The 23,535-nt window shown below is 45.2% G+C and overlaps 1 protein-coding gene across 3 annotated transcripts in view; it reads left to right on the top strand.

Annotated features, from left to right (window-relative positions):
* The window catches only part of LOC104485914 (phospholipid-transporting ATPase ID), a 102,508-nt gene that overhangs the window by 54,045 nt on the left and 24,928 nt on the right, over nucleotides 1-23,535 (top strand). For all 3 annotated transcript variants that reach the window (XR_015261503.1, XM_086771294.1, XM_086771293.1), the window contains exons 16-28: nucleotides 427-592; nucleotides 1,393-1,581; nucleotides 2,431-2,546; nucleotides 6,949-7,113; nucleotides 9,224-9,335; nucleotides 10,409-10,514; nucleotides 11,233-11,380; nucleotides 14,573-14,756; nucleotides 16,252-16,475; nucleotides 17,284-17,367; nucleotides 18,498-18,743; nucleotides 19,589-19,727; nucleotides 21,563-21,693. Coding sequence is in view for 2 of the 3 variants with exons in the window: in XM_086771294.1 (XP_086627420.1) it covers nucleotides 427-592; nucleotides 1,393-1,581; nucleotides 2,431-2,546; nucleotides 6,949-7,113; nucleotides 9,224-9,335; nucleotides 10,409-10,514; nucleotides 11,233-11,380; nucleotides 14,573-14,756; nucleotides 16,252-16,475; nucleotides 17,284-17,367; nucleotides 18,498-18,743; nucleotides 19,589-19,727; nucleotides 21,563-21,693 (2,010 nt within the window). In the remaining variant the exon portion in view is untranslated. The remainder of the gene's footprint in view (nucleotides 1-426; nucleotides 593-1,392; nucleotides 1,582-2,430; nucleotides 2,547-6,948; nucleotides 7,114-9,223; nucleotides 9,336-10,408; nucleotides 10,515-11,232; nucleotides 11,381-14,572; nucleotides 14,757-16,251; nucleotides 16,476-17,283; nucleotides 17,368-18,497; nucleotides 18,744-19,588; nucleotides 19,728-21,562; nucleotides 21,694-23,535) is intronic.

The raw sequence follows: 23,535 nt of genomic DNA on the forward strand, positions 1-23,535 counted from the left end.
TTGAACTGTTTTAAATTGGGCTTTCACATTCCCCTGTCACAGACAGCCACTGACATCAGAAGCATGATGCCTCCAAGCAGGCATGTGTTGAAGGCAGGCATTTCTTTCCTATATAAATCCTTTGGCAGGGATCCTGTACAAACAACATTTGCTGTTGTGCAGAGGGGCATCTTTAGCTACTCAGGTTCTCAGCCTGAGTGCTGCTCTGAAAGGCTCCTCAAGTGTCTGTTCTCTCCTGTGATTCAGTAGCTTTCATGACCTCCCACTTACTTAGACTCACCAATCTCTGTCATGAACAGCCCTGCAGGAGAGGGCCCTTTGTAACTGTAAGGAAGAGAGGGGGACCATGATGGGCAGACACTGGTGTACAGGCATATGAAAGCAGCTCATATGCTCCACAACTAACACCAACCCATATGTTTTCAGAACACAGAAAAGGTTGATTTCTCATACAACCAGTTAGCCGATCCGAAGTTTGCCTTCTATGACCACAGCCTGGTTGAAGCTGTGAAGCTGAATGATGTTGCCACACACAGGTTCTTTCGACTGCTCTCACTTTGTCACACAGTGATGCCAGAAGAGAAGAAGGAAGGTGAGGACTGTTGAAGGCACCAAACTGAGTGGTTATGTTCACCCTGCACTACAGTATGTCTTCTCTCCACAAAAGCTTTTATTGGTCCTTTTGGTTCCCTGGTGATTTTCTGTAGTAAAAGGCTACACATAAATCAATGTATTTGGAGATAATACCACATGGGAAGAGGAAGGACCAGGGCCTCCACTCCTTGTGTGTTCCTGTGGTGGAGCTGACGCTACTGCAAACACCACATCTCTGGAGTGCGGAAGCTAAAGGTGCCACAGCTTCATTGAGGTGGCAGGTGGCTTGCCCCACTCTTTCTCTACTCTGCACCAAGTCCCATAGAGCAAAGAGCATAGAGTATGTGTCCACTGGAGACTCATTACTTCCGCTCACCCAGTGTTTCCACAGGTACTGGGTCAGTCTCCTGAAATCCCAGATAGGGTGAAAACTGTACTTCAAAGGCTAGAAGCATTGATCGACACATATAAGGTGAAAATACTGATGAGAACAATACATGTAGATCTAACTAGAGGGGTTAAACCCAAGGAATTTTTCCTCTCAGTGAGACCTGTTGGAGTCCAAAAAAAAGTGATAGAAGACCCCAAAAGAATCTAGGAGGCCTCTTGCACTGGTCTGGAGGATGATTTGATGGGATTTGATGGAGACATATGGACATAAGGTGCTTTTTAGTGCTGCTTTCTGGGAATCAATAGAAAAGCAAAGGGTTAACTGCTATATAATGTCTTTGATTTTGTACTTGTTTAGCCTCAGAAACAAGGCAGTAGCCACATTACTTTTTTTTTCTTGCACATCAGGTAACTTGGTGTATCAGGCCCAATCTCCTGATGAGGGAGCCCTCGTCACTGCTGCCAGAAATTTTGGATTTGTGTTCCGGGCTCGCACACCAGAGACCATCACTGTCGTGGAAATGGGAGAAACGAAAATCTACAAACTCCTGGCTATTCTTGATTTCAACAATGTTCGCAAGCGAATGTCTGTTATTGGTATGTTCCCTTTGCTCCCTTCTTTCCTTCCTGACTTTTTATGCTCTCAGGTTGGCCCTCACTCTGCTGTGATGCTTTTTCCTAGGAGACCTCCTTTGCAATGCCTTCTGAATAACATTAACTAATGAGTGCTGAGCTGCCTTGACTTTTCAATTACACAGCAACAGCGCTAGGCAAATACTTAACTTAGGCAGGCAGAAGAACATCTTAACATCTGGACCACAAAGATGGAGCAGCCTCCTGAAGACACTAAACTTTTTACATATCCTACTTCCCTCATGACAATGCAGGAAAGGCTTTTCTTCTACTTAGCTTTAAAATTGTCAGTGAAATCTGAGAAAGTGGGAAAGGAGAAAGCAAGGACAAGTAGAGAAGCTCACTTTCCTAAAAGGAAAATGGAGAAATTACTCAAGAAACCTTGTGTAGCCTTTATTAACACTCAAACATCCTCAGATGTTTCAGGAATTGGCATATCACAATGGTAGCAAGAGAGTGGTAGTACCTTTATTGGTAGGAGCAATAAAAGTGGCAGGACAAGTTCTCTAAGAACAAGTTGTTCTTAACTTTTGAATGCAGATGTCCTGCCTGAAGTGCTGCCTGTAGGAACCATGTAGTCCCACACAGCATCTGCTAAGACCAATGCAATCTGGGTACAGTTACCTATGCTGCTGCCACTAAAGTGGCGAGTAGTTGCATTATCTTATTTTCTAAGCAAAGCTTGTCTTGATTCCTGGGAGTTTGCCAAAACTGGGTAGAGTTTGGAAACCTTTGTTTGTTTTGATGGGAGTGCTGTAACTCCCAAATACCTCAGTCTGGGATTTGTAGCATTTATTTTCCTCTTCCTCATAGTGCGGAGTCCAGAAGGTGACTTGACTTTGTATTGCAAGGGGGCTGATACCATTCTTTATGAGCTGCTTCATTCATCCTGCGGCTCTCTCAAAGAGGAGACCACAGAACACCTGAATGTAAGTGTTTCCTTCTGCACAACATCTTTGCATTCGATGGTTTCCACTTCTGCAAGTGTGGAAATGTACTTTGTGTTGAGAAAAAGCCTCAGATTTCAGAAGCAGCACCCAAGCACTAGGGGTTTGGTGTTTTTTTATTTGTGGGTGTTTGTTTTGTTTTGTTTTGGTTTGGGGTTTTTTTTGGTTGGTTTTTGTTGTTGTTGTTGTTGTTTTGGGGAATGGACAGGGAAATAAATTTCTAAAGACTTAGATCTCAAATCAGTTGCCTAAGCATGGGCACCAGGTGCCATGTGAAGTGCTCTAGGATATCCAAGACATCTGGACACGAATGGCAAACATAATGCAGGACATTCAGAAGACTTGTATTCCTCTGGAGTACGAGCTGGAAGCCAGGCAGGAGAGGTGAGACACCTGAAATGGCACAATGCATCTGTATTTTGGCAACTAAATTCCATCTAAGTCCACTGTTAATTCTACAATGCATGCACCCGATGCACTCAAGCGTGCCTTGGATCCAAATTATTTAGGTGATCAGTAAAGGGCCACAGAGCTGCTTACCTTATTGAATATAATTCACACCTGCAGTGATCGCAGTCTGAGAGGTTTCAGTCAGAAGGGACTGAGCAGGTGCTGGAATCTTCTCACCTCCCCTTCTTCCAGATCATAGAATCATAGAATGGTTAGAGTTGGAAGGGACCTTCAAAGGTCATCTAGTCCAACCCCCTGCAAGAAGCAGGGACATCCCTGACTAGATCAGATTGCTCAGAGCCTCATCCAGCCTGGCCTTGAACATTTCCAGGGATGGGGCATCCACCACCTTTCTGGGCAACCTGTGCCAGGGTTCTACAACTCGCATCATAAAAAATTTTTTCCTAATTTCTAATCTAAATCTACCTCCCTCTGTTTTAAAACCATTACCCCTCGTCCTATTGCAACAGGCCCTACTAAACAGCCTTTCCCCATCTTTCTTGTAGGCCCCCTTGAGGTACTGGAAGACCGCTATCAGGTCTCCCTGGAGCCTCCTCTTCTCCAGGCTGAACAGCCCCAACTCTCTCAGCCTGTCCTCGCAGGAGAGGTGCTCCAGCCCTTTTATCATCTTTGTGGCCCTCCTCTGGACCTTCTCCAACTTGTCCATGTCCTTCTTATGTTGGGGGCCCAGAACTGGACACAGTACTGCAGGTGGGGTCTCACCAGGGCAGAGTAGAGGGGGAGAACCACCTCCCTTGGCCTGCTGGCTATGCTCCTCTTGATGCAGCCCAGGATGCCGTTGGCCTTCTGGGCTGCAAGAGCGCATTGCCAGCTCACATTAAGCTTCTCATCCACCAGCACTCCCAAGTCCTTCTCCTCAGGGCTGCTCTCGATCCATTCTCCGCCCAGCCTGTGTATGTGGCTGGGATTGCCACGACCCAGGTGCAGGCCCTTGCACTTGGCCTGGTTGAACTTCATGAGGTTGGCACAGGCCCACCTCTCCAGCCTTTCAAGGTCCCTCTGGATGGCATCCCTCCCTTCCAGCATGTCGACGGCACCACACAAATTGGTGTCATCGGTGAACTTGCTGAGGGTGCACTCTATCCCACTGTCCATGTCGCTGACAAAGATGTTAAACAGGGTCGGGCCCAAGATGGACCCCTGAGGGACACCACTCGTGACCGGTCTCCACTTGGACATCGAGCCATTGACCACCACTCTCTGAGTGCGGGCATCCAGCCAACTCCTTATCGACCAAGTGGTCCGTCCATCAAACCCATGCCTCTCTAGTTTAGAGAGAAGGATGTCGTGCGGGACAGTGTCAAAAGCTTTGCACAAGTCCAGGTAGATTATGTCAGTTGCTCGTCCCTTGTCCACTGATGCTGTCACCCCATCATAGAAGGCCACCAAATTGGTCAGGCATGATCTGCCCTTGGTGAAGCCATGTTGGCTGTCACGAACCACCTCCTTGCTCTTCATGTGCCTTAGCATGGTTTCCAGGAGAATCTGCTCCATGACCTTGCCAGGCACAGAGGTGAGGCGGACTGGCCTGTAGTTGCCCGGGTGGGTCCTCCTTGTTCCCCTTTTTAAAAATGGAGGTTATGTTCCCTCTCTTCCAGTCATCGGGCACCTCACCAGACCGCCACGACTTCTCAAATACGATAGCCAGTGGCTTGGCAACTTCATCCGCCAGTTCCCTCTGGACCCGTGGATGGATCTCATCAGGTCCCATGGACTTGTGCACCTTCAGGTTCCTCAGATGTTGCTGAACCTGCTCTTTGAGTACAGTGGGCAGTTCTTCATTCTCCCAGTTCCTGCTTGTGCCTTCCACAGCTTGGGTGGTGAGACAAGAGCCCTTATCAGTGAAGACTGAGGCAAAAAAGTAATTGAGTACCTCAGCCTTCTCTATGTCCCGGGTAACCAGGACACCGGTTTCCTTCTGGAGGGGGCCTACATTCTCCTTCGACTTTCTTTTGTCCCCTACGTACCTATAGAAGCTTTTCTTCTTGCTTTTTATATCCCTGGCTAGATTCAGTTCTGTCAGGGCTTCAGCCTTCCTCACCCGATCGCTGGCCACTCGCACAGCCTCTTTGTAGTCCTCCCAGGCTACCTGTCTCCGCTTCCACCCTCTATAGGCTTTCTTCTTCACATTCAGTTGGTCCAGGAGCTCCTTGCTCATCCACACAGGCCTCCTGCCTTTTTTGCCCAACTTGTTCTTCGTCAGGATGCACCTCTGCTGAGCTTGGAGGAAGTGCTCCTTGAACGTGGACCAACTTCCCTGGACTCCTCTTCCCTCCAGGGCCGCCTCCCATGGCGCTTGGCCCATCAGGTCCCTGAAGAGGCCAAAGTCCGCCTTCCTGAAGTCTAGGGCAAAGAGCTTGCCATGTAGTTTCCTTGCTGCCCCGTGGGTCTTGAACTGCACCGTGTCATGGTCGCTGCAGCCAAGGCTGTCCTTTAGTTTCACATCCCCCACCAGCCCCTCCCTGTTGGTGAGCACAAGGTTGAGCATGGCACCCCTCCTTGTCGGCTCCTCTATCGCCTGCAGGAGGAAGTTGTCATCCATGCATTCCAGGAACCTCCTGGACTGCCTGTGCCCTGCCGTGTTGTCTCTCCAACAGATGTCAGGGTGGTTGAAGTCCCCCATGAGGACCAGGGCTTGTGACCGTGAGGCTGCTCCTATCTGGCTATAGAGTGCCTCATCTGCTCTGTCCTCCTGGCCAGGCGGCCTGTAACAGACCCCCACCGTAACATCCCCTGTCCGTCCCTGTCCTCTAATCTTGACCCATAAGCTCTCTATCAGGTCCTCCTCCATCCCCAGGCGGAGCTCCACACACTCCAGCTGGTTGCTGACGTAGAGAGCAGCACCCCCTCCTCGTCTCCCCTTCCTGTCCTTTCTAAAAAGCCTATACCCCTCCATGTTGACGCTCCAGTCATACGAGTCATCCCACCACGTCTCCATCATACCAGCAAGGTCATAGCCCTGCTCGTGTGCATGCATCTCCAGCTCTTCCTGTTTATTCCCCATGCTGCGTGCATTGGTATAGAGACACTTCAGCTGGGCCCCCGACAAAGCCAACTTGCTGGCTGGAGTATATTGACTGGGCAGCAAGGAAAATGCATCACTCAAACTTGTGCCCTTTTACATTGTTGCTGATCTGTACTGATAGGTGGTTACTCACCCAAGAGGACGGTCTGGCCAATATTTACTCCTCCTTGTAAGAGGAGATGCTAGATCCTGCTGGTAGAGTGCAGAGCACAAGAAAAGAGGAAGCTTTGCCAGAGAGATTGTGCAGTAGCACAAACATCTCTACGCATTGCCTCGGGGAATCAGAGAAAGTTGCCGGTGAAGGAAAGGGCAGAGCTGAGCTGTAGATGTAGCCTCTTCCTGATGCACCTTTACTCCAAACCTTGGGGCACACCTCCATTTTCACAAAGGGATTTCTGTTATTCCATCAAACACTGAGAGCCATACCGTCAGTCATACATCTGCAGAAAGCACAGTTATAAGGACTTGCTGGGATGTCATGACTGATTGTGCTCACACGATGCCTTTCAGCCAGCATTTGTACACTAAACATGTTGAGCCCAGGTCCAAAATTCAAGGCTGTGTTCAGTGTTTATTTAGATCTCACTATTCTGAACCTTACATTGAGAAATATGAGCCCGGGAAACAACTACCTGGTTAATATAAAGCCTTAGAGATAGAAAGTAGGAAAGCTCTTTTGAATTTTTTTCTTTGTACAGACTGTGCATGGCAATTATAAAATGGTCTGGAAATAGTTTTTTAAAAACACACCAAGGTTTGTGGTCTACATTCTGCAGACTTTAGGCAAGAAGCTTTTAAAATAGCTATTTGCTTTCAGAAGTTCTTTTGTAAGCCCAGGTGAGCAAACTGTTCTTCTCTGACCTATTCTGGCTCACCACTGTCTCACAGGAGTTTGCTGGTGAAGGTCTGAGGACACTTGTGGTGGCCTATAAAAACCTGGATGAAGACTACTTTCAGGACTGGATCAGGCGTCACCATGAAGCAAGCACTGCCTTGGAAGGACGGGAAGATAAGTTGTCGGAGTTATACGAAGAGATTGAAAAAGACCTAATGGTCGGTGTTTTAGGGAATCTGGGCCAAGCTCTGGGGGAGGCAGCGAGGATGGTGGTTTGTCAATAAACAGCTAAGTGTGACTTCAGTAAACATTGTTCTGCAAACAGCTCAGTGGGTTGTGTGACAGGAGCAGATAGGAATATGGCAGTCCTGGGTTTTCACTGGCACCTCCGTCGGGAGCCTGTAACTGGGGTGTCAGCCACCAGTGCAGGGGAATGGTTTTATTTTAACTCATGTGGGTGTCAGAGTAGCTTTCTCGTGATGAAGTGACATACTAGAGCCTAAGGGAGGTGACGTGGACAGAAATATTTCATAGCTGTCCTTTGTATCTGCAAATGGCTGATCCATTTATTTTCCTGCCTTTGAAATGGCAGGCAGTGAATAATCCCCAGTGCTCCTCCATTTCAGAGACTCTTCTTTGTTCTTGCAGCCCTGGGAAGGATGTGGAGATATGTCCATGAACATGTATCTGTCAATTTGAAATAGGGCTAAACTGTGATCTTCCAGTCATTCTTCTCTCCCTGAGTGTTGTCACAGCTTTTTGAATGCCCTGGGGGGTCTGCCTGTGTTTAGACCTGTGAATAATGAATGAAAAGGACGTGTGGGATCTGAGGGGAAGCAATTCAGCTTTTGCACTCACAGCAGTGCTTTCCTGAAATCCCAGAAATCCTGGGAGCTGCACCCTTGCTCCTTCCATTAGCTCAGGATGCCAGCAGGGTCTGGGAAGAAGCAAGCATCGTGCAAATGCTGTGTGGGTTGTGTCCAAAGCAGGAAAGACATGGAGGTTTAGAAGGTGAAGGAGCCATCTGCTTTGCAAGAAAGGGTTATGAAGCTCACAGCCTGAGTAGAGAAGAGGTCACAGACTCACAGCAGGAAGAAGCGTGGCTCAGGAGAAAACACTTTTTACACCAGACCCTTCTCCATACTCTATACAGGAGTGAGTCTGCTTCCTGAAGATGCTGCAGAGAGGGACAGAGGGTGCGTGTAGGAAAGCCTGGCTTGTGACAGAGAATGGGTGTGAGAGCCAGGAAATGTAGAGGACTGCCAAGCATCATAGTCATGTTGATGCTCTTACACCAGGTCATGGGCAGACAGGCAAAGGCCTGTCAACAATATTATTGTGCCTTTCTGCAGCTCCAGAAAGACAATGACTGTGGGGGATGCAAGTCCTTGTTTTCTCCTCCTGGACATATTTGACAACAGTGTCCGTCTTTGGGCTTCCAGCTGAGACTCAGGCTGCCAAGGATGAGCAGGTGCTCCCAGGAGATGGCTTTGTCTGCTACAAGCATTTAAGCTCTTGCGAGCTGGACCAGGGACTACTTCTGTAAAATATAGGTTGTCTAGTTTTGAGGACTCTATAGAGAAGTTCCATCAGAGCTGTTGTCTGGGTTGATAACACTCATAGCTGATGAAAGATGAACATGCCAGGAAGTCAAAAGGGATATTGGGTTTAAAACCAACCTCTGAATTTAGTCTCCCAACAGCAGGAGGTAGGTGGTAGCAGATGCTGTCTAAACCTGAGCTAGCAGTGAAACCTTCATGTCCCTTTGACAAGAGGTTAAAGCCACCAAGTAGGTCCAAAATGCAGAAAAAGCAGTAACTTTAAAATAATGAAGATTTGTGACTGAGCAGTTTGTGATTTAATTTTGTGACAGTGTGGAGCAGGGGTGGGGACAGGTCTATGGTAGGCTGGAGAAGATGTTTAGCAGCCATATGACAGCTGCAATACAATATCGCTGAGAGCAAGCTCCACACTACAGGATGCATATGGAGGTTTGGGGACACAGATCCACAGCTGTCTTTGTCCCTCAGCTAAAGCTCTATCTGCTGTGAAGGGGACACGTGGAGGAACGCAGACCTGTAGGCCTGCAAGCATGTTGGCAAATAATTGCATGCATGTTCATGATCCGTCTGAGCCTGGGGGATTAGAGACATTTGTAGGATCAGAGCTCTATTCTGTACAGTAAATTTGCTGAGGAAGAATGAAAATCAGGACAACCTTATTCCTGGATTTAATTTGTGTTTGCTTGAGTAGCTACCTGGAGGTTTAATGCTTTCTCTTTTGCTCGCAATGGGAAGACTTACCAGTTCCCTGCTATTTTCTGTTAAGCTGCTAGGTGCCACAGCGATTGAGGACAAGTTACAAGACGGAGTCCCACAGACAATTGAGACTCTTGCCAAAGCCAATATTAAGATATGGGTTCTCACAGGAGACAAGCAAGGTAAAGGGGCTTCAGCTTTGGATGTTTCTCTTCTCTCGCACCAGTAGGATGGTTCTGCTAGGACCCATGTTCTCATTCTTTCTCCTTTGAAAACCGCACATAAGACAATCTTACAGGGCTTTGCTTCATTGCCAGATAGGCAAAACTCCAGATACCTGGAATTAGGCCAGGTAACTATAGCTGGTGCCTGTTCTTAATTCCTGTCTGAGGCTGGAAGCAGTGTGAAGGCAGCATCCTTTGCCTTAGGAGAGGTGACAATGAGCATCTCATACGCTGTGAAGTGGTATCACTTTAGTACAGTCGACCATCCTGGTGAAGAAGGTGGAAAAAAATCTTGTCCTGCTTTCCAGGATCTTTAATGCTAAAGCAGATGTTGGGGTTGTTTCACTTTGATCCTGGCATTAATGATCCAGAATAGAAATAGAGGAAACATAGGCTTTTGGAGAAAGCATTAAGTTGGAAAGAATGGTAAATAGACTCCAATGAATTCTACTGGAGAAATAGTAAGTTCACTGAAATAATGGTGTTTCAGGGAGGCCAAAAGTTATTGGAAATAATTTCATCCAAGACCTGAGCAGAGAATTTTTGAGAAAAATGAAACATTTCATTTTGTCGTGTTCCAAATGTAATAGTTTTGCTTCTGAAATACCAAAAGACTTTTCTTTCAGGATTTTCTAACAAACGTCTTGATATTCTTCTTCAGAACTATGGTTTGTGGCTTTAGTAGGAGTAGGAAGAGGGAAAGTTACAAATCCAGAAGAAAACTTTTTGAATCAACATTAAAAGTTTTTTGGTGCTCTGAGTATGTTGGCCAAAGGGTGTTTTAAGCTTTTTCGTTTTCGTAGAGGTTTTTTTTTTTTTTTGGTGGCCTTGTGAAATCCAATTAGGGGAGATTTGCTGCTACGTCCATCAAGGTGACTCCACTGGCTCTTTTAAACTGTTAACTCAGAAGGCTCAGAGCTCTTTTGAGTGAGAAAGGGAGCTTTTTTTTCATGTGTGTAAAAAGGCCACAGGTACAGTGGGTGAGTTTGGGGCTGCTAACGTGGGTCCTCTTCCTGGTTTATCTTTCCCAGAGACGGCAATGAATATCGGTTACTCCTGCAACTTGCTCTATGATGACATGGAAGATGTTTTCATTATTGAAGGCAGCACATCTGAGGATGTACTTAATGAGCTGAGGTAAATGGCTGAAATATACAGCTTCATTGCTGTGCACTGACAACATTTGTATTTTGTATGATTCCACCTTTTTTTCCTGTGAGCTTTACTTGATGTGGTGCATTCTGGGACCCTAGATAAGGGCTAGCTGGCTCCCTGGAAGATCCAGCAGCTAAACACAACGTAGAAACCTCCTCTGATTATTAACTCTGAAGCTTCTTGATCTAAAGGTCAAATCTGTATAAACGTATAAGAAAGCAGAGACAGGCAGGCAATATCAGCTGACATTCAACAAGGGATCTGGAGCCACAAAGCCTTTGGCTCCAGGCTTAAGCCAGGTTTTTGCTCTGCTGCTATTGCCATTCATCCACATTGTGGTCCTTTGGATATGGTCCTTTTCTAGCATTATCTGGAAACCTACCTTCCTCCCTAGCCTCCTCAGTAGACACAAGTTCTTATATATATGTGGAAAATGGGAAAGTTTTTCAGTTCTTTTCTCTTGAAATAGGTGGTTACCAGACAATATGCACAGAAAATTGGGATACGCTTTGGGATACCATCTTTCATAACACTCAGATGATTTGTTTGACTTTAAATCAGTTTAGCGCACTCTTGTTAGAATTTCAGAAGCATATGGATGATCTACACAAACAGCAGCAGCTAAACTATTTTTATTTTCATAAAGATGATTTAATAAAACATATCTCTCTTTACAAACTTTTCATTATTTTTTTTTTAGGAATGCAAGGAAAAAGATGAAGCCAGACTCCTTTCTGGACAGTGATGAAATCAACATTCAATTTGAAAAATGTTCCAAAAAAACAAAAGTTCTACCTGATGAGCAAGCAAATGGGGTGTATGGTCTGGTTATCACTGGCCACAGCCTGGTAAGGAAGGTTCAGAGTCTTGGTAGGGCTGTTCTCTGAAGAACTTAATGTGATGGAGACATAATGGAACTCTGAAAATGCTTTAAAAATTTAGCTGTAGAGGACTGCATTTTTTTTTTTCCTAATTGAAGATTAGATTCAGTGGTTATCTGAGACATTAAAGGTGATGGGCAAGGTTTCAGAAGATTGGAAAAGGGAAGAGTTGGCCCTGACGTTAGGCGAACAGGAGGGGTAGAGTAGCTGGATCAATTTTCTTTTCCAGAAAGGTACTAGAAAAATAATCAGACAGTTCATGGAAGCAGCAAAAAGATAACATCAGACATGTTATCGACTAAATATATCTGATAACAGACTTTTTTTTTTTATATTTAACAGATAGGATGTATATCTCATAACTTAACTAATAAATAGTTTGATGCTCTCTTCCGTGATGTTCTTCCAAGCAAACTGAAGTAATATGGTCTAGATTAAATTCTTAAGTGACAGACGTAAGACTACTTGGAAAGTATGGCTTTTAAGGGCTCACTGTTGATCTAAAACAACAGTTAAGTGGCATCTGCAGGGGTCTATCCCATATCTATCTGATATAATTAAATATTTTAACATTTTAAATAAGTGTTTTAATTAACTGCTTAAAAAAGAGAGCAGATAACACTAGGGTAGGAGAAGCTGCAGGCATTTTGGAGTTCAAGATTGGATTCGAAAACAATTTTGACAAACTGAAGAAATATTTTGGAAAAATTGAAATGTAATTCAGTAAGAACAAATGCCTTGTTCTTCACTTTCATGTAATCAATTACACACATTAAAAAATCAAAGATATGTATGTAAGAGCATCATCTGCAAGACTTGTGAAGAAAGCCTCCTGCTTCATTTGGCATCGGTAAAGTCTTAGCTGAAATAATTCAACTTATTTGGGCCATTTTTTTTGAGAAAATGTAGATCATCTAGACAGCGTACAAAGAAAACTCTAAGAGTCATCATGCATGATGTGGAAAGCATAGGGGAAAACTGAGAGTTAGGATTTCTGAGCCTAGAGAATACTGGCCAGTTTAGGTAATAGTCTGCAAATAATAACAGGTAAACAAAGTAATAGAATTAAACTGAGACAGGAGAGTTTTGGATTAGATGTCTTCCTGGTGAGAATAGTGAAGGACTGGAATAAATTTTCCATCCTTGGACATTTTTCAGAACAGGTTAAAAAAAAAAACAATGTAAATACAGTTCAACCTGTCTGAGAGGAAGGCTTAGTCTAGATCAGGTTTATTCATCTATGGTATTTTGCTTTCCCAGATTCCAGGGTAAGCAAATATGTAGATGTGGAAAGAGCTGTGAGGTCCTGCCTGTCAAAGACAAGATGCTTCTAGTCTCTGAGGTTGCAACCTCTGCTAATGGCAATTCAGCAAGTATAACTCCCAGCTCTATACCAGTCTGGCAAATTACTATTTAAAAAATCTCATCTTGCTCCAGTTTTGGCTTGTGTGCCATGTTTATTGACCCTGGAGTAGAGGGGACACTTTCAGGCCATGTCTAGGTTGTCAAGTACCCTCTCTCCCTCTTTTATACTCACTCCCTCTTTAACTCCAGGGCCTTAATCCCTTTTAGATCCCCACTGCAAAACAGACAAAAGTTCTATCAACTTTGGGGCATCTGCATGGGTGAATCCTCTGACATCCAAGCCAGCTGCAAGCCCCTGCCTGTTCCTACTCCGTATCATCCATCTGCAGGGCAGACCCCAGATACTGGGCTATAAAAACACCACTGGCAGCAGTGACAAAGCTTTCTTTTTATTCCTGGAAAACCACACACTCACCCACACCCTGGCAAGGAGAAATGTCCCACACAAAGAAATTCAAATCTGGGCTGTGTGGGAGCAGCCAGCCCATATAGCCCTCAGCAGAGTAGGCACAGCCAGTATCACTAAGACCATGGCTTTCTCCTGGGTGTGGACCACAAGGACAGCATGGACAAAACTGTATGTATTTATTTATTTCTAAGAACCTAGAGCTTGAACAATGGTGATAGTGCTGATACTGTTCCCCTCAAACACAGCATCTAATCTGTGCCATGTCCCTGTGTGCAGATGGGTGGGATGGCAGCACAGAACTATGCACGCGTGTGGTCTTGCTTAAAACAAGTGAACAAAACCACATCAGCATCTGTGATGGCATCATAGGAGCTGCTTTGTATGCAGTACCATCAATATACTATGTGATAACATTTTGCTAGTGCTCTGTAGCAAGGATATTGTGGCAAAAGACATCTCTAACGGCAGTGATGGGCTGGTACTAAAGTGAAAACATGAAAAGGTCTCTCTTGTTGAGCAATCCTGCCTTCCATTAACAGGAGGGAAGTGGGGGCACTGGTAACTCCTAGCTCTCTTCCAAGAAGAAGGGGTATCTGGCCAAAGCATAGTCTGCAGAAAGGGCAGTGGGCCTGCTGTAATGGCTCCGAGGAGGAGAGAGCCCTGTAGATTCCTTCCATGCATGTCTACTGAGAAGAGATGGCAAAGAACAGAGCCAAAAAGCATGAGAGAAATATGAAAAACTAACACTGGCCTCTTCTGCGTGAAGTTGGAGGGGTGACCTGTTATCCAATTATCTCTGTGTTTCCCAAATAGAAATAATACAGCTGACTGATTAAAAGGTCAGCACTCAGCGCAAAGTTGCCTTCTCCCTGGCTTTGTGTTTTGCTTTGTCACGCCCACCTGAGCTCAACATTTTCCATGGTTTATTTTTTTTTAATTAAGTGCTCCCAGACTGAAAACTCTTCTAGTTATACCTCAGATCTCCCAGAGCTTAAAAAATAAACCATGAGGGATGAGCAGAGACTTTACAGCATGGAGATATGCAAGGCTGTCTCAGGCCCAGCAACAGCTTCATTAAATTAGTGCTCCTGTTTTTGACACTTCTGCTGCACTGTCAGGTTACATCAGACAGAGCAGCTGTTGTGCAAATCCAGCTGTGGTGCATCCAAGGTGCAAGCTCGTAGGCGTATGCTGCGTGGCACGCTGTTGTGTGGTGTGGATGCTCGCTGCAACTGAATAGAAGGATTCAAAAGGGGTATCTCATACCTTCCTTCTGCTGAATGGAAGAAATAGCTCAGTTCTCATTTCCTTCCCGCTTCATCCTCTTCATCAGGCCATGAGTTGCTGCTAGGCTGACCTGAACACCCTTTTCTCCTTCTTCTCAGGCTTACGCGCTGGAAGGGAACTTGGAGCTGGAGCTGGTGAGAACTGCCTGCATGTGCAAAGTGGTAATCTGCTGCCGGGTGACTCCGCTGCAGAAAGCCCAGGTGGTGGAACTGGTGAAGAAGTACAAGAAGGCTGTGACCTTGGCAATTGGAGACGGCGCCAACGATGTCAGCATGATCAAAAGTGAGTGATGCTAGCATGCTCTAGCAAATAGACTTGCTGCTGTAGTAGCTATCTAGGGTGGCCTAGCAGCAGGAACACATATCTGAGTGCCTTCTGTATCACCCTCTACTTGGCACCAAGTGTGCCCCAAGTTTCAGCAGGTTTCTACAGAGCACTGTCACTCTAGGCTACTTGTGTCTCCTGCCTTCCAGGACACAGAGGAGGGCCCCTTGCTGTGCTCCTACCACGAGGATTCCAGGAAGATATGGTTGCACTTATTGCCTATTTCTCTGTTTCTACCTTAGAATAGACAAAAGCTTACCAGGGCTGTGACACGTCCACCTGTGTGTCTGCATGGCTGCCGTCACAAGTGCAATAAAAAGGATGAACCAGTTTCTTTCAGAAAGAGCCTGTCTGCAATGCAGAAAGAAAATCTTCATGCTTGTAAACAATGTGTATAATGTTACATGGAATTTTTTTTTTAACATTTCCATGTCCTAGGGCTATTTCTCTGTTATCTCCCTTGCGTTATAAGGCACGGGCTTCTAGACCCCTTCATCCTTGAGCACCATTTGATGCCGCAATATCTCAGTGAATTTATGAAAAACATCCCCTAACTAGATATAATTAAATTAAGATTATTCAGAAGGGCCTATTGCTAATCTTCATTGTGTTAATTTGCAAGAATTTATTAACTGAGGCCTTTTAATTAGGAAAGAAAAGGCTACGTACAGAGCTTCAAGGGAGATAAGTCAGGCAGTCAGTAAAGAAAGAGTAAGAAATACAAGTTAAAGTGTACTTGATAATTAGAAATTACCCCCCCAAGAGATTTGGGACTTTGGGATTTTATCAATTCACTGTTCCGTGAAAACCTCTGAATCTAACCAACCTCCAGCCATCAAGATTGTTCTCATTAGTTAAAGCTGTATAATTAGCTGTCACATTAAACTTACGTCCATGTTTAATAAACCCAAGTTACTATTAAAAGGGACGTGACTCTTCTATCTAATTATTTGATTGAACTGTTAAAGCCCAGGAAATGTAAAAAGGCTACAGTCTGCCTTGTAGCACTGCGTCTGAGAAATCTATAAGGGTTTTGAAGATTTTGCTTCTCTGGAACAGTATTTTAAGGCTGCTTGAAGGACATGCATGCATGTAAATACAAGTCATATGTCAAATTAAAGTTTTTTTTTTTTCATAACAGCAGCTGTTATGAACAACAGCATTTATGCTGTTGGAAAACATTCAGAAAGAAAACATGAATTGTGACCAAGGGTGTAATTTCATTCAAATAATACAAGCCCAGTTACCGGAAATGTACTACCACAGCCAAAATCATAACGCTGCTGAAAGTATTAGTGCCCTAAAGTATTTTTTTGAAGAGTAACTTTACATATGGCTCTTTATGAAGGCTGGGAGGGGATTACACAGTGTTCCAGTGCAGGGGAGTCTTTTAAAAAATGGGGTAACCAAAACTCTCACTCTAATGACATGAGTAATAACATTCTTGTTGCAGCTGCCCACATCGGGGTTGGTATCAGTGGCCAGGAGGGGATGCAGGCGGTCTTGTCCAGCGACTTCTCCTTTGCACAGTTCCGTTACCTGCAGCGCCTGCTCTTGGTCCACGGCCGGTGGTCCTACATCCGCATGTGCAAGTTCCTCAAATACTTCTTCTATAAGAATTTTGCCTTCACATTAGTGCATTTCTGGTATGGCTTCTTCTCTGGCTTCTCAGCACAGGTAGGTCCACCCTGTTTTCTGATGGCCTGTGTAGCATTTTCAAACAAACTGTAGGGAACTCTTTTAAAAAGAAATAAACTAAGCCACTGCCCCCACCTCACTGGATGACACACAGGTCTGTCTTCTTCAGCTGTATCAGTATAAAGCAGATATTGCTGCCTTTTTCGTACTGCTGGTAGAGGACAGATGCCTGAACACATTTAGGTGCATTATGAAGCACATAGATCTCCCCTGGGATTTTTGGAAGTGTTCAAAGTGACTACAGCCATCAAACAAGGATACAGATTACACAGAGGCCTGACAAGATCGACAGAGATCTGTGTAAGATCTTTGCTTGCCCTATTAGCACACCTGAAGCAAACAGTTTAACCCCAGGTGTGCTTCAGCAGTTTGCAAGAGGAGCAAATCTCCTGCAGTGAAAAATTAGGTGTTGGTTTAAGACAAACTAATCTCCAGCCCAACCCAGCCCCTGGGAAGCGCAGATAGCGTGCAAATGTTAGCTGGGGGTGCAAAGGTGCCCACCGCCGAGCGCTGCTCCCACCTGCTGCAGCCCCTCCATGGTGCCGGGGGGACGGATCCTGCTCTGGCTGCAGCCAGCAGTGGATGCTAGGCAAACAGAGCTAGCATAACGTGATCTTTCCCTCAGGTATTCCCACAGCTTATAGCACTGGGCCATTTAGCGCTGCTGAGCTTGAGTGATCTTGTACTTTTGGTCTCAGTAGTGTTCCAGCATTTAATTGTATATACTTTTGAAGAGATGGAAAAGGCAGCCTTTTGCTAACTCCATACTCTGTTGGGTTTTTTTCAGACTGTCTATGATGAGTGGTTCATTACGCTTTACAATTTGGTATATACCTCCCTCCCGGTGCTAGGAATGAGCCTCTTTGATCAGGTACTGTTTCTGTCACCACTTTGATGATTTTATAGAGGTTTCATCTCCAGGTACTTTGAGCTAGTTCCATGAAGCAAAAGCAACTGACTTTCTGGCTAGCTATTGTGGTAGCTCCTGAAATAGTTTCCCACCAGTGAGACGTCAGAGCACAAAACAAGGATGCACTGGGGAGGAGATGGTGTATTATCCTGATTTGGCTTGCGGATTTCAGTGCGTGACGAGACTTTGGGGTTAGGCTATTGATTGCAGTAAAAGCTGCCATTGCAATGTTCCCCTGAAGTAGTCACGTCTTACTAGCTGCGTTCTTGAAGCCTGATAAGTGACTTTTTAATGACCTCACAGAATAACGAATGAACTAGAACTTTGAAGCCAGGTTTTACAATGAAGGTAATGAAGCACTGGAACAGGTTGCCCAGAAAGGTGGTAGATGTCTGATCCCTGGAAACATTCAAGGCCAGGTTGGATGGGGCTTGGAGCAACCTCATCTGGTTGGAGATGTCCCTGCTCCTTGCAGGGGGGTTGGACTAGATGGCCTTTAAAGATCCCTTCCAACACTAACCATTCTATGATTTTCCAGGTTCAACCTTTCTAGTGGAAGTCTTCCTGCAGTAATTTCACATACACATTTTTACCTTATATGCTCTTACTGTTCAGCAAGACGTAAGAGCAATAAAGCTGCTCCTATATGCCTTTTACAAGTTAAATTAGTAGGAACTTGCTACTCCACAATAGTTCACAGTGTTCAACTCTGGACACTTAAGGGATCCAAGTCAGACAGCCTTGCCTGTGTGTGAGCCCAGTGCAGGTATTTTCTATCCCTTAGCTTCCAGGCAACACTCAGGAGAGCAGACCATGCAGTCTGCTTAAGATGAAGTGTACATTCTTTTTTTTTTTTTTCTTTTGCAGCACTTGTGAGTTTTCATAGCAGAAGAATGGTGAAATTCAACATGGAAAATGTGTCTAGGTGCCACATTTGGGATGTGGCATGCTTGTGAGCACAGCTAAGTGAATTGTGTGCTAAGCCTTTTCTCAGGGAAATGCATGTCACACGGACATGACAACCCTAAGTGGTCTTGTGTGGTCAGTTGGGTAGGTGCCAGCAAATCTGACCATCTTCTGTCTACTTTCAGGATGTGGATGATCGTTGGAGCATGCTGTTTCCTCAGCTATACGTGCCCGGCCAGCAAAACCTCTATTTTAACAAAATAGTTTTTGTCAAGTGCATGTTGCAAGGAATCTACAGTTCCCTCATTCTCTTCTTCATCCCCTATGGGGCCATGTACAATACAATGAGAAGTGACGGGAAGGCCATTGCTGACTACCAGTCCTTTGCACTGATGGCCCAGACCTGCTTACTGATTGTGGTGTCTGTACAGGTAAGGCAGCCCAGGTAGGGTTTTTAGGAATTAGTTGTTTTATGAAGACAGCATCTGGAGGGTGACCTGGGATCTTGATAGCATTGCATTTGCTGCTGCATCTTGCATTCTTGCAAAAAAAAAAAAAAGTCTCCTATCACCAAATTTCTCTTATCAGTTCAGCAGAACAGCACATCTGTGTGTTATGAAAGATCGATGTGACAGGAACATAGAGTCTTTGCTTTGGGAAGTTTACAGTCACAGCAGACAAAACAGTTAAGGCTGGGAGTAGAGAAGGACTCATTCCAGTTTTATGGGATGGGTTTGAAGCACAGGACTGTCTGCTATCAGGTAGTTATTTACAGGGTGTCCATCATGAGGCTGTCTCCGAAGCCTGGCCCCATGCATGATGCAGATGGTAGAACTGCACTTGCTGGAAGAAATATCTAACACTTGGGTGGTACAAAATTCAGATGGTATTAGGAGGATGAGAGAAATTTCTTAAAAGAAAAGCCAATCAATCACACCTTCCTAGATAATGATTTCTGCTATCTGAGGTCTTGTAGGCCCCTTCTTCTAACTTTCAATGCTAGATCACAGCTTGGGGGTGGGGACGTAAGCATCCTGCCTCCAGTACTGGCCACTGGTGAATGCTTGAGTTCAACAACAAGGCAAATGGAGTAATGCTTCCTTGAACAGTCTCCCAGCATCCTATGATCTGTGGCTTGGTATTTCTTGAAACTGGAATGAATAACAGCCGTGGGAGCAGGGATACAAAGAAGAGGACAAGCTCTCTAGCTGTGTTCAACACAGATCTGCTAAATAATTAAGGCACTGACAGTAGCTGTATTGCTCCATTGTTTCAGATTGGCTTGGACACCTCTTACTGGACAGTTGTGAACCAGTTCTTCATCTGGGGCAGCCTTTCTGTTTACTTTGCTATCACCTTCACCATGTATAGCGATGGCATGTACCTGATCTTCACAGCCTCCTTTCCATTCGTTGGTAAGCCCTGGGACAAATCTGGATTGCACTCAAAATGGACATACTCTCTAGAGGCAATAATGGAATATATTGACTGCATTTTCTACAAGAAATGCCAGGGTATTTCTGAGGGCTACTGAGAATGCTTATTTTGAATCCCATCAATCCAGGTGAACCTGTGCCACTTTCACTTCCTTGCATAAAAATGCACATTCACATGCAGCTATGGGAATGATCCTTTAAATAAAGGATCTGAGCTGGCTGGAATGCTTTCTGCTGCTTTTTTTTTTATATTGTTTCCAGGTGTGCAATACTTGCAGATATCTAAGAGCATTTTGTTTGCAGAAGGATGCATGTTCTTTTGTAAATATATTAACATGTTAGTATAGGAAAGCATAGAAGTACAACATCCACTTAGACATGAGAAAAATGCCATGTGATTATGGTGAGCCTTCAGCCAGATTAAATGGTAAATTTCTAATAAAAATAATCCAGTGATGACCAGGTCTTTGGAGTTATTGTACATAACAGATTTCTGAATGCTAGCAAAATGTGAAGGATAACATAAAAATGAGTCTGTCTCATGAGACTTTGATCAGGAGGAAGATGAAAGCTTAGCAAAGTAATTAAGATACTTTTAATAGCTCTGTGCATCCATAGCCAGTATAGATATAGCATTGTTATGAGACTCTACTTTTGAAATCCCAATGCTTTTTTTTTCAAGTGTCAGGTTGGTGTATTAATCAATGCCTTTATTTCTGCATGAATTGTTAAGCCAAGACTTGTTCTGACCATCTTCACTGCAATACCAAGGTGCCTGGCTGTTTTAGAAATATCTGAAATGCAGGTCAGTTGTGGCAATGTCTTTTCCAAGAAGATGGTTACATCCACCGTGAGACGGCTTTTAGTATCAGAAGTGCTGAGTGGCAAAAGCAAGAGTGTCTGTTCAGTTTCCAAAGACAAGTGGCAACTCACTTGCCAGAGATATCTCTGTCTGCTGCTCTGTTGACACGATGTAGGTCTAATTAGCCTTAATGCTGAGTGTCTCTTAATAAGTTCTCAGTCTGAAACCATTTTTAAGGAAAGTGTTTCTAGTCTGGACTCAATCAACTTGTTTATTTTAATTTCAGAGGTGTTGTATTACAGCAGAATTTGGCCAACTGAAAATAAAACATTCAGCAACTTTACTGCCAACAACAGCATCATTAAGCCCTGTGATGATGGCTTCACAGACTGTTTGTTCTATCTCACTTTCCTTCAGTTTTGGAGGATACAGAAGAGAGCACTTTGGTTTCAAAGAAGGTGACAGTATCATGCCAGAGCCTGGCAGTTGCTCTGCCAATACACTCAGTAGGCCATGCTGTTTGTGCAGACATCCAGAGCAATGCATGCTCTTCTCATAAAGGGCTGTGGTCCTATTGTCTCTGGGGCAGTCAGAGTAAGTACTCTGTATACTTCAGGAAATGGTGCTGGAAAGTAAGAATACCGTGTTCCTCCTTTTCTACTAGAGTCTTGGCAAAAGGTGAGAGAGCGGGACTGCTGCTGAAGAAGGTCTCTTGAGCATTTATATCAATCCCTTGCAGTGATTTGACTCTTTGTAAAGAGATGTCATTCACTCCGACATCCTTATCTCCTTGAGTTGTTGCTGGACATTGCATTTTCCTTTGCTCATCTCAGACAGTGGTATTCATATCACTGTCTTCTCTATAGCAAATTGATTTCACTGTTGGAGATTGTGTCTGCTTTAAATTTTAGCGTGTTTGCCAAGTGCTTTGGAATCACAGAGGGTGAAATGTTCAAGTGAATGATGGTGAGAGTGCAGCTTTTACGGTTTTAATCATGCTTTTGTTTTTCAGGTACGGCTCGAAACACCCTCAGCCAGCCAAGCGTGTGGCTAGCAATCTTCCTCAGCATCACCCTCTGTGTACTGCCTGTAGTTGGCTTTCGATTCCTGAAGGCTCAGTTAAAGCCAACTCCCAGTGATAAAGTAAGGAGATACCTTCTTAAATAAGAAATCCTTCTTGCTCCCACCCAAGCTTAACATAGAGCCATATTGCATAGGCTTGCCATTGTTCAGAGTGAATGTCCCTGTAGGTCCAAGTGCTGCCATCCATCTGTCCCCTCATCCTTTGAGAAGGATGATTGAATTCGGTTTGTGGCACAGTTCAAACCATCTGCAGCTGGGACCAAGGCTGAGATTACAGAGATGTGGATTAGATTGCACTGGAGCAAGGAAGCTGCACTATTTTTCAGTGCAGGGTTCAAATCCTGTGGCTCAGTGGCAAAGGAGTGGCATATTCCTCCTGCCCTGCTGCCGTGCAGTTTTTAGCCCGTCAAACCGCAGCCCTTCACCCTCTGCCCGGGCATACATGTTTGCTGGGGATTTTTTTTACTTCAGAATTTATTTCATATGTAGCCAATGGTTCTACACCTCCTCTGAAAGCAGCTGCCCTCCCATCCCCAGGAATAGGAAGACGAGGCCATTAGGGCAAGGAGAGGCTGGGAGAGATGGCATGGGCAGAGAACACGCTCCAAACAATGGACCCCTCCAGAAGATCAGCATAAACACAGCTCCCCGCTGCCTTTCAAACAGGAGCATCTGCTAAATTCTGCTGCCACCTCGTGCTTCCTTCCTCTTCCTGCACTGAGCTGCGAGACAGAAGTGTCTCTGAGCACAGCCCCAAGGGCATGCATCTCAGTGCTGCCCTGGTCAGCATCCTTGGGATGTCTGAGAAGCCCCCCAGATGCTCCAGAGCTGCTGGAGAATGAGTGATGGGGAATTCCCAGCCCTTGGAAAGTGGGTAGGTAGGTACTAGAGAAGACTGCTAGGAAGTAAATTCCTCAGGACACAGTTAGAGGCAGTTCAGGTGTGTAAAAATGGGGTGAGTTTACCCTTCAGTTGAGTAGAAGTCTGACACAGCTGTGGCACAGAATCCCAGCCTCAGTGCTTGGACTGAGCTTCTGAGTGGGTCCTGAGGGAAGTGGCAGAGGAAGTTGCCAAGCCACTGGCCATCGTATTTGAGAAGTTGTGGCGGTCTGGTGAGGTTCCCGATGACTGGAAGAAGGGTAACTTAACCCTCATTTTTAAAAAGGGAAAAAGGAAGACCTGGGGAGCTACAGATTGGTCAGTCTTCCCTCTATGCCTGGCAAGGTCATGGAGCAGATTCTCCTGGAAACCATGCTAAGGCACATGGAAAGCAAGGAGGTGATTGGTGACAGCCAACATGGATTCACTAAGGGCAAATTGTGCCTAACTAATTTGGTGACCTTCTATGGCGGGCGTACAGCACTGATGGACAAGGGACAAGCAACTGATGTCATCTACCTGGACTTGTGCAAAGCATTTGACACTGTCCCACATGATATCCTTCACTCTAAACTGGAGAGGCATGGCTTTGATGGATGGACCACTCAGTAGATAAGGAATTGGCTGCATGGCCACACTCAGAGAGTGGTGCTCAACAGCTCAATGACCAAGTGACGAGTGGTGTTCCTCAGGGGTCCATATTGAGCCTGGCCCTGTTTAACATCTTTGTGGGTGACATGGACAGTGGGATAGAGTGTACCCTCAGCAAGTTCACCAACAACACCAAGCTGTCTGGTGCTGTCAACATACTGGAGGGGAGGGATGCCATCCAGAGGGACCTTGACAGGCTGGAGAGGTGGGCCCATGCCAGCCTCATGATGTTCAACCAGACCAAGTCCAAGGTCCTGCACATGGGTTGGGGAAATCCCAGGCACAAATACAGGCTGGGCGGAGAATGGATTGAAACCCACCTTGAGGAGAAGGAACTGGGACTGGTGGTGGATGAGAAGCTCAACATGAGCC

Source organism: Chlamydotis macqueenii, chromosome Z, assembly GCF_036417535.1.
Source record: "Chlamydotis macqueenii isolate bChlMac1 chromosome Z, bChlMac1.mat, whole genome shotgun sequence".
Classification (NCBI taxonomy): Eukaryota; Metazoa; Chordata; class Aves; order Otidiformes; family Otididae; genus Chlamydotis; species Chlamydotis macqueenii.